The 11,714-nt window shown below is 37.1% G+C and overlaps 1 protein-coding gene across 2 annotated transcripts in view; it reads right to left on the bottom strand.

Annotated features, from left to right (window-relative positions):
* Positions 1 to 11,714, bottom strand: part of NRXN1 (neurexin 1) — a 425,606-nt gene that overhangs the window by 366,787 nt on the left and 47,105 nt on the right. For both annotated transcript variants that reach the window (XM_042824415.1, XM_042824431.1), the window contains exon 5: positions 8,040 to 8,243. In XM_042824415.1, coding sequence (XP_042680349.1) covers positions 8,040 to 8,243 — 204 coding nt within the window. The remainder of the gene's footprint in view (positions 1 to 8,039; positions 8,244 to 11,714) is intronic.

Raw genomic sequence — 11,714 nt, 5'->3', positions numbered from 1 at the left:
CATACACATGGAAAGAAAAACATCTATTTCCTAATAAAGGAACCTGAAATTATATTTTATTGACAATATGCCCAAAGACCAACAGCTATTTCCGCTTTTGCTGGCTAAGAAAAAACAAGCACAAATGAAGATTTTCTAAGCAGCATGGACATAAGCTATATTGCTGTCCTTCAAGCGGACTGGAAGCATAATCAGTTCACAAGTGAGAGGAAACAGCCATTGCTTCACTCCAAAAAGCAAAAAGATCATGGGACAAGGGGACTGGCTGTACCATTGTATCTTCAGGAAGTAAACCATATCATACATAGCATAAGTTGTATGGCACAGTCACCTGGAATGAGGAATCGGAAGATTCTGTCTGATCAGGGTTCTACATCTGCCCATGGAAACTATGGGCTGTCCCATAACTGTTCTACTCCACTCGATTGTGGTTTTACAGGCAGCTTTGTTTCCAAAGTTTTTTTTTCCCTGGCCTGGTTGTTTTCAGCCTCAGTTCACACAGAGTGACAGAAACATAAACAGGATGGGATTAGTAAAGATTCAGGATGAGGAACTAAGTACTCCAGTGAGACCGGCCAGTGAAGACATAGCCTTCCTTTTTATGTCTTCTAATCTGCAAAGTATTGTCATGCCCCAAACAGAGCAGAATACCTGACTGAACTCAGAGTGAAAGTGCTCCATTGATTTGCTGTATGTCCTCTCTGGTAAAGATCTTTTGCATATTTTAGCAGGCTGCCAGCAATACTGAATGACAAACAAAGATAAAAACCATCTGATAAAATTTGAAGGCATTGTATAAGTAAACAGACCAATTACAAAATCGTGTATTTTAAAGGCAGCAACAATATTGCATCAATTTAATGAATTTCTATTGCCAAAGACAACAAGAAAGGAAGAAATAACATTCTAGTCGTTCTTGTCACCGGAGAGTGAGAAGTTAATGCATTTTTATCAGCGATTTGTTGATCGAAGTAGAATTTGCAATACCCACAAGAGCACAGCTGAAGACTCTGGACTTTGCTACCAAAAGCATTCTTACAAGCATTAGAGCTCAAAAGGCTGTAGGGTGTTCATTTAAAGACTTCTCACTTTACCAAACCTATGTGTAGCATGAAAATATGCTGCACTTAAACACTGTTGTTGGCTTTTCAACAAGTAATTCTCCTGTTATTTGTGGATAATCTAACTTAGCTCCTTGACATGCTTTGGTTTTTTAGGATGTTTTTACAAGAAAAAAGCTTAGTAATAGAAGGTAGGTATTCCAGAATAACTTACTCATATGGAGTTTGCACTTCTGCAGAATATGCAAGTACAGAAAAGATGGTACAAATGAAAGAAATGAGAGAGGACTGCAGGGAAAAACAGAAATGAAATAGTGAGAAAATAAAATAAAATAGAAAAAAATAAAGGACATGGAGAATGGATTGTTACTATGTAGACAGAAGGAGGAGTGCAAATAAACTCAACAAGAGAAGGGGCACTTTACCAGAGAGGAAGGCCTCAAAGCTCAGGAAATTTCTCCTAATTTGGAGAGGCAGACACCCAGCTAGCAAAGCAAGTTGGGACTTTCCCTGAAGTATACATGTATGCTGTCAAAGTACTCACTGCTTTGTTTCTGCCATTCTTAGTCATTTCTAACAGACCTGCATTTGGGTAAAAGTGAAAATTGATGGGGTTACTCCCATAGCCTACAGAAGAAAAGCTGTGTAGCATTGAACAGGCACTGTAATTGCCATGCAATATGCATGCCATCACTTGAACAATTTTTCAGCATCCAATAGGAAAAAATAAAATTTACCACAATTTTTTTCCATATTGGAAAAAGAGCATCTGATCCAGAAATGAGAATCAGTCCCTTGCCACTCAGCAGTTAAAATTATTTACTATATCAATTAATATAAATCCCCTGGCTGTGTTCTGCTGATTCACAGAGATATAGGTGATACATTTTTCAGAAATGCAGAACATCAGTGCAGAAAAATCTACAAAAGATGGTTACTCTTGTGAAAAATGTGCATTGTGCGTAAAAAAATAGGAAGCCTCAAGAGTTACAGGTGCCCAGAAATTTTCAGGTGATACAGTTTTGGAAGCATTAGAACTAGAAAAGCAGGGCATGATAGTTAAGTCAAGATAGCAGGTCTTAACGCAGCAGGAGTGAAAATATGGACATACAGCATACTTGCATTTGCTCACTAGTCATTCAAAATCTGTTATGCATGTCACATAAATTTCATAGGATGAAATTCTGTTTCTAAAAACATACAAGGAAAAAAATTGATTCAGTACATCTGAACTCACTGCTCTTTTAATTGCATACTATAAAGCATAAATTATAATGGAAACAATGCAACCCTGAATCCATGTGAAACTTAGAGTCATTTATAAAGGATCAAGATCTATGAGCTGTATTGAAAATGACTTAAATGGCATTTTCAGAACATAATGAAATACATGTTGGATTAGATCTCAAAATAGCATGGGTAAAAAAGGAGAAAAGTGAGCATTGTATTAGGTGTAATAGAATTCACTTAAGATTTGAATATCTAAATAAGTGTTGAATATTTAAATTAGCATTGCATTATGCAACATTTGTCTCCCAAAGTTGAACAGAAACTACCTCTCTCTTAACAAGGGAGAAATTTATGGTCTTTCAAGCATTTCTCTGCAGGTAGCTTTTAAAGATTAGCTCATTAGTTTTGTGTACGAGAGCTGTACAGTAATCAACTTAAGAGTTATTTGTACAGAACACCTAATGCCAAGCAACCCTACATGTGAAGGATTTGTGCTATTTGAACCAGCATCACTCGCCTCTGTCTTACATATAAACAAAACCTGAAACAACAGTAGCCATACAGTAGTTTTCCACACATTTTCCTAGCAGTGTTGGTCTAAACACTGACATAAATCTACATGCAGTTTAAGAGCTCCATTTATTCCATTTGTTTAACTGACAATTTTATTTTGCAAACTTGAATGTCTGAAGAACATGCCAAAGTGATTTCAGGGTGAACAAAATCAACATTTCAGGAATGGTATTTTCTAATTGACATCTGAAGGAATTGTGAGTGTTTCTAGGTTTTATAAAGATAACATTATTTTAATGTAGCAGAAAATTAAAAAGTTTGACTTATGCTACTCAGTTCCTCAAAACTGTCATGGCATGAACAGTCTCTGCAATATTTTTAAACAGATGTTAGCTTAGTAGTATCTTGAGATATTATTAACATTCTGAAATTTTTTTTAAAAGTCTTTATTTCATACAAGGAAGACCACAAAATGCCACCTCTTCTGCAACACATGACATTAGCTAAAGGTGAAGTCATGACAAAGTGTAGAGCAAATCACTGCCACAACCTGAGCTCTGACCTGCCAACAGTGCTGCTCACTTGATCTGCAGTGAACAAAAGATAGCTTTCAGGCTACACTCAAGGGAGAAAAGAAGGTGCAATGCTTATTCACTAGTAATGCATATTACTGTAGGAAACTAGGCGCTTGTTCTTCCTTTTTGTCTCTTGGACAAAATACTGGTTTTTGATTGATATTTTAGGCTTTTCTTTCAAATTCAAACCAGAAAGCTGCACTCTGATCTTAGCTGTATGATTGCCACTGTATTTATAATAAATGGTATTTCATTCCCATCAGTGAAATTACATTAAGATTTTTAAGCAACAGAAAGGCAAAAATCTGAAAAAAGCTTCTCTAAATGTGAGAAACAGGATTGATACATATCCACTTCTCAGTGGACTGAGTGAACCCCACAAAGAGCTTGAATTATTGAATGATTGTAGATTATAACAAAATTAGAGGCTCAAGTCCTGGATACTGTTGCTTTAAAACGAATTATGTGGTCCACTGAAATCCAGTACATTGTCTAACAAGAAAGCATCTCCTAAGGACTGCTCAGCGCAATAATTCTTCATAACCAAAAATTAAAGCACAGAAACTGCTTATGAAACGTTACCTGTTTGTGAAAAAACTGCAACGAATGCTGGTAAGAAAGTATTGCAGTACTTACCATGACAGGTACAGAAAGCTCACAGAAATCTGTTCAGTACGCAAGCAATAAATGGAGATGGAACTAACCATGGAAGTTCATTTCTAATAACAACAAAGCTATAAACAAACTGTAAAGAAAGGTAGTTTATGAGTATCTGATACCAAAAATACTTTATAGAGAAGTTCCGCTGCTTTTGTAAGAGACCAAGATGATAACTGCTAATTCAATGCAGTAAACGTATCACTGCTTTTTGCAATCCTCCAATGAGATGCTTATTACTTACTCCGTATTTTCAGGCATTCTTTTGATCTAAAATTTACTTGAAAATGTATCCTGGAAAACATTTTAATTTATTTTCATGAAAACTCATTTTGTTCAAAAGAGATTTAGAAATAAAAGCCAATCATCTACTGATCTATTGATTTATTGTGCTGTGACTGTACAAGCATTTTTCCCCCCCATTATCCCTTTTGAAAAGAATTCTCCGATTCTATTAAGGAATTTAAGAAATGAGAATTATTGCTTTTGCTATGGAAAAAAAATTATTTAGCAGCAGCAGGTCTACTCATTAAGTCTCTGTTTAAAAAGCTGTTTGCTTTATACTTTGAATTTTTCCTCTAACTGGGACTCGATCCAGAGAAAAATAACAATCCTACAACTGAAACCAACGAAATGTTGTCATAATCTTAGTGGACATTAATGGACATATTCATCTTTATAACTGAACAGTTTAAAGGAACTGCAACTTTTTAAACCTTTATACAACAAAACTGTCCTTGTGCCTTGGTCATGCAAACATTTACTGTACTGAAAAGTCTGTCTGGATTTAAGCATGGTTGAGATGAAAAACCTGCCCCAAAAGAATTTTTCTTTTCAATCCAATTTAGTGCAACCCCTATTTAAATTTGAGGACTATAAAGCTATTAGGGGAGGTTATTTTGATGACTTTTGGGAAACTATTTACACTACAAATTCTAACCGCTAAGTTTATTGTTTAGTTTTGTTTTTATTTGCATAAAGCCAATCCTTGCCCTACAAAACCTGTTGGAAGGGGAAAGAAAAAAAAACCCAAAACTCAAATCTACCATACTTACTATCAATACTTTTGTTGACACCATTCAGGAATTCCATAGACTCAAAATAAAATCACAGTCCTTTTTCTCCTTTCAGAATATAGCCTCTTAATCCAAATAATATCAGAGAAGTTAAAATTTAGTCCATTCATCTGGCAATTGTTTCCCTCTGTTTCATAAACATGCACATCACAGAAAAAAAATGTTCAATTCAAAGTTTCTTACATGATTAGAGTGTAAAAAATCATCATAGAAGTGCAGTTATTCTCAGACTTAATCATGTCCTTACTGTAATATACTGTGTTCTCAAAAAGCTTAGCAAAACCAATTGTTTCACAAGCAGGCAGCTAATACAGTTAATTGTCTAGGAAGATTATGAAATAAAAATTCTCGTACTGTGTACAATTATGTTCTTACATTATCACCATGGGTTGGAGGCAAAATGTCAAGAGAACTAGGGAAAGGACCAGAGGGAGAAGATACGACAGCTCATCAGAAATGTTAGAAATTTGATAAGATACTGTCAATAAAGTAGCTGGATAGGAGAATACAGTGCTACAAGCATTGTGCCATATACGTAGAATTTACTGCGCACATTTACAGCCGGTAGAATCCTTCCTTTCTTAACATTCCAATTAGAAGTTACATAGGAAGGACACAAAATGCTCACTAGAGTATATGATGACTTTTTACACATTGATAATTAATCATCACATTTCATTAATAAATTATCAAGCACTTGCAAACTGTCCACAATCATTTTCATCTAGTTTGCATATTTTATAATGGTGGAATAACATTTTAAAAAGTTTGAATAGGCACTTACTGGAATTACAGTTAATCCTGATACAGTCTAGATGGGGAAGAATAGATGAAAAATGAAAATTTATCCTTCAAGGTAATAGCTGCAGACATCCAATAAAATCACAGTCCACCCTTCCGGGGACAGACACATGCAAAAATGGCCACTCCATATCATCAGTCTTTACATACTGTTATAACCCAGATATACTGCGATAAATCTTTATAAATAGAAACGACAAATAGGGTAAAAATGGCCAATTTCAAACAAAGCTACATGGTGACAAATCTAAGTGAAAAATTCAGATTAAATGTCAAAGATGCTTAATTGAGGCAGGCTGCAACCTTTTCCCCATCTGTGAAAGAACAGGTAATTTCTCTCAGTGCAATTAGAAAGTGCTCCGTCACAATGGGTCATAGAGCAAGCCGAGCCTCAGTCAGACACCTTGGACTGCTCTTGTATAGTATACCTCAAAGGCTGATCTACAACTGAATAGCAAACTGAAAAGCCAATTTCCTAGGCCTACAAATAGGGCTTTCCACATCTTTTTTCTTAACGTATTGAATTAATAAATGGCAGGTTACTGCGTTTAAAGCTACATTAAGAAGAAAATGATCACATCTGTAAACTGATAATTGGAGAACACTATTTTCGAACTATTTCCTTAAAATAATAATAAAAATAATAAAGGAGGAAAAAAGGTGAGATGGTGGGAAGGGCAAGAAGAAATTATATTATTAATACATGGATTTCTTCAACTATTTAAGCAGGCAAAAATTGAAAGAAGTGGGCTGTTTTTTATATAAAGAAAATGACCTAACCTGTACTGTGTTGGTTGCCTTTATTATCGCATTAAAAAAATAAACATCTACATCAGCCTACTTGGTTTGTACATCTACTCCCACTTTATACCTTTGAGGAACAGATACACCATCAAACCTAGATTTTGTTGCCATATAGCTGAGTTTGCCATGTGTCGTCAACCGCATCAGAAAAGTGGTCGCAAACAGCCAAGGAGCAACCGCCGCACACCCCCTGCTACAGAAGCCACCGCTGCCGCTCTGCTCGCCGCAGGAGCCCGGCGCGACACTAGGGGGCGCTGCGGGAGAGGAGGACGCGGGGACACCGCGCTGCCAGAGCAGGGCGTCGGGACAGCGCGCAGCCGGCGCGATTGGTTTGTGAAGCCGAAGGGAAGGTGGGGTTTTGCATGCTTCCTAGGAATCGTCTTATCTGCGGTTACTTAATAACGGGGTTATAGCTACACTGCTCTGTCAAAAGATCTCTCCACAGAACGTGCTGACTTCACTGAACGTGCACCTTTCCTAAGTGTACTCCTTCGAATCCTGACTTGCACTTGAAAGCGCACCAAAAGCACTCTGATTTCATCATTATTCATATTCTTACTAATTAACTAGAGGAAATGGTAACCTAACATTTTATCCATATTCCAACCACAAAACCAATATATTTTTTTTCTTTGTTTTTCTTCTGTAAAAGGGTTTGTGCCTCTTGTGTTCACATGGCTGTTTGCTGAGGGCCGCAGTCTTTGGGCATTGAAGGGTTGTGTTATTGTTCGATACTACAGAAATATCACCACAGAATTGTTTAAAAAAGAGAAGATGGGTTTACCATAGATTGGATGGCTAAAAAAAGGAGACCAAGCAATCCATCAGTGGAAAACATACTTAAATGAAACATTTTCCTTGTTAAAACTAGATATTCTTTGGTACATATGTATGTTGTATATTAGTTGGTGGATATAAAACTGAACTGACCTACATACATGTTGCTTCTGCTTATCTGTTTAAATTGTGCAACTCACACTGTGGAGAAGTTGAGGACGGAGACCAATCTTCCACAATGAAGTATTTTAGTCTAAAAGAGCCACTGATGAACTAGTCTTCTCTTTTTAGAACACACAATAGTACAAAAATATCGTGATGGAGTGTGTTAAGACTATATAAAGAACACAAAAATGCAAAAAAAAAAAAAAAAAAAAAAAGGACACATTTGTGTGCGTGTGTGCATATGCAAATGTTGCGCTGACATGTGTTTATATATTGCTTCAGTTTACTTTTAATGTTAAAACAGGCTGTTTCGTAAATGTTTGCAAGCAAAAATAAAAATGTAAAGAAAATGCTAACTTCTTGAAGGAAGAGTTTGTTACCTAGGTTGACCGTTAGTTTTACTCGTCCTGCATCCAACTCCAACCGGAGGGTATCAGCAGACTCCCTGGAAGTTGTTGCCATTAAAATGCCATAAGCTCGCTGAGACCTGAACCGTAAAGAAACATCTTCTGCCTCTGTGTGCATCACAACAGGGAGCTGTATTTTCATAAACATACTTCCATCATAGCTTAATATTGTTGCCTCTGAAAACATAAGATAGAAAATCAGTTATTAAAGAAGTTAATGCGCTATTTATTGATATTGCCCCAACAGAAGATGGTAAACGTATATCCACTCAGCACGACATGGAAAAATTACATATTAAAATTATTACTGAGAAGCATAAACAACAAGTGAAAAACTCAATGTCTTTCTTTGTAAGGGATATTTTGGTGCTTCTAAAGGAAACACAATTGCTCTTTTAACAAACAGGTGGGTAAAATCACCTGTAAATAAACACTTGCCAGACTGGGTCCATACTACGCAATATACATCAAAGCCTAGTAAAGCTAGTAAAAACTAGCCAGGTAAACAGCTTCTTAAAAGGTCATGTCTGTCTGTCATCCCTTGAGATAAGTGCTTCAGGATACTTTGTGCATAAACCTATTGAGATTGCTACTACCAGTGGTGATTATCATCCAGTCAGCAAAATGAAGCCTTCAAGAATTAGGATGGAGGATGTGACCATCATACATGGTTTGCTTGAGAGCAGACTGCTTCACAATTGTGATGGCTGAGGTCTGAGAGACTCAAAAACGTGTGTATAGACATGGCGACAGCCTCAACCTGAGAAGCGAGACTGGACTTGGCATATTGAGGGTAGGATTTAAAAACCCCTGAGACAAGCAAGTAACTGTCAGCTTCAGACATTGCAGAAAGTGCTCCCAGCGAGTGTTGCAGGCACAGCAGTGCAGTCATGGCCTGTTAGGTCCCCGAGCAACCAGCCACAAGTCATCTTCTCCCAGCCCCCGTACTGGTAGCAAGAATGGGAGCAGAGACGACACTGCTGCTCACAGGGAGCATGGCAGTTCCTAGAAAGCAAAGTCTCTAACGTCTTCTGAAACATAAAGCAGGATGATCAAGTGCTGTGGCTTGGTTCCCCAACAGAGCCTTTGGAATTGGCTCTCAGATGGAGATGGGCTATGGTGGAAGTGGCAGCAAGCATGCAACTTTCCTTGCTCAAAGCCAGACAGTGGCCACTGCCAGGTGCTTCAGCAGGCCCAGAAGTACCATACAGCAACAGCCATTCTGTATGACCTAAATCAGTAACTGAATAACAAAATACACTTATTTGAACGCAAGCTGTCTTATGCGTATCTGATGGCTTGCCTACTGCTACTATGTTAGAGACCTTTTAGCTGCCTCCATCTGTCTCCTACATTCTTTAACACACCCCAAAATTCTTAGGTTAGAAACTGGTGAAGTGCCAGATAATGAGGACTACACAGGATATCTAGTCTTGATTTGAAAAAGGTGCAATCCTGAGGACATATCAATCCACAGAAGGAGGAAAAAAAAAATGGAGCAGGCATCAGGCAACATCTCAAGCCACAGGAAGGATAAACTTCAGCACTTATTTACTCAATTGACCAAATAAAGAAGAAGAGGGAAAAAAATAATATAATTACAAATCTATGAATGTTAACAAGCACTAAGTACATTTTCCTTGTGCAAATCCCAGACTGGAAAATTCAGTGCAGTGTACCATTTCCCTCTTGCAGTTGTTTCCTATCCTAGCCCTGAAGTCAATGCTCTGTACCAACAATTGCAGGTAAGATACAACCACCTACAGCTCCAGGTGAGCAGATTCTAATTTTGACTGCCAAGTCTGCCATAAGATCTTGGACAAATAATTTAGCTTCTCTGTACTTCAACTTCACTCAGTAAAACTGAGATACTTACCTACAGCAAAGGTGTACTGTCCTCCTACACATAAATAATATCTCCAATGCTACTGTTTATTATGTTTAATCAATATAATAATTAACATAAGAATGAGAATTATTTTGCTTTATGTCAATACTTAAGACAATATAGTTTGTCAAAACAGTCTATATCACAGGTCTTGTTTGCTCTAAGAGTTCCAGCCAGTATGGTCCATGGAAGGACAAATACTTCCAAATATAACTGTGTAAGCACACTGGAAGCAAAAGTGATGTGTGGTATGTTCACTGATAGTGCCAGGCTTTCACACTACAAGTTTTGACAAAAATGGTTTAAGGGGAAAATGAAAGGGAAAGGGAAAGGGAAGAAAAAGTTACTAATTCTTCTAGTGAAAATCATTAGACAGAACAAATTAGCATACATTTTCAGGTTTGACCATTTCTAACCACACGTTCTGTATGTCCTCAATATAAATGTTTTTGTTTTTTTTTTCTGTGAAGGACATCAATTCTTATTTCTCACCAGCCTGATGAAAGACTTCATGTCAGAAAGTTTTTCACAGGGGAACGTGCTTTGTTTTTTGTTGTTGGTTTTTGTGCCTTTTTTTTTTTTTTTTTAAATTGTTTGGGAGCAGTGGGGGTAGGATAGCTTACAGTTATTTCCTGTATCTTGATTATTAGTCTGTGCACAAAAGACTCACCAGATCTTTATAAAAAATAAACATGATTTAGACAATTAAAGAAGTCCAGCATTAAAAAATGTTGTTACAAGGTAACATGAGGGGAAAAAAAAAAAAATACATTGCCTACTAAAATAAGAAAGATTGAGATAAAATAATATAACTGTTATATTATTTTCTGATAATAGAAAAGAAAGTTGTCAGAATCAACTAGTATGTACTGTTTGCTGTTTTTCCTATAATTATTTAGTATTCTAGAGAATGACACAAAAAGGAAAGAAGAAACTGTGTTAATTTAATCAGAGATGACCTGTGAGTGCTTAAAATCATGGAGAACAGACATGATGTGATTAGATACTCAATCCTCCTAAACCTTACTGTGCCAGCTATTTTGGAAACAGATGTTCCAAGAACAAACCAAGGAGACTGAACACAAGATCAAATGACTTAAAAGCTCCGAGGCAATCAGGAAACCCCTTCATATCAACTAGCTGCTTTCAGAATGGGGAGCTCTGAGTTAAAGGCTATCTAAAATATAAAGTTATCACAGCAAAACCCACAAAACTGTTAGGAAGCTGGAATTTCATCAAGACTTAGCACTGTCCTGAGAGTCATAACTTAAGATCAGTGATGCTATGTATCTGTAAAGTAGAAAAAAATAATAATGCTTAGTTCACTTACTTTGCTTCAATATTTTCTGCTAAGATTGACCCTCAGGAATCCCAGATCCTGGAGATAAGAGAGAGAGAGAGAGAGTCTAGGGAAAGAAAAACTTGCTCTTGGTCGAGGAGGATATTGTCAGAGATCACCTAGGAAAACTCAGTGCACACAAATTCATGGGCTCCAAGAGAATGCACACACGGATGCTGAGGAAGATGGCAGAAGAGATTATCAAGCCACTGTCTATCATCTCAGATAGGTCATGGAGAACAGAGAGGTTCCTGAAGTCTGGACAATAGCTAACATCACTACAGTCTTCAAAAAGAGCAAGAAGGAGGACCCAGGAAACTACAGGTCAGTCAGCCTCATTTCTGTCCCTGGAAAGGTACTGGAGCAGCTTATTCTGGATATTATCACTGAGTAAGTGGAAGAGAAGAAATCAATATGGATT

Source organism: Centrocercus urophasianus, unplaced genomic scaffold (genome assembly GCF_019232065.1).
Source record: "Centrocercus urophasianus isolate 14NV4802_14NV808 unplaced genomic scaffold, USGS_Curo_1.0 seq_10, whole genome shotgun sequence".
NCBI classification, from domain to species: Eukaryota; Metazoa; Chordata; class Aves; order Galliformes; family Phasianidae; genus Centrocercus; species Centrocercus urophasianus.
Note: the sequence above shows the minus strand (reverse complement) of the source record. Positions and strands in the feature narration are given on the sequence as shown.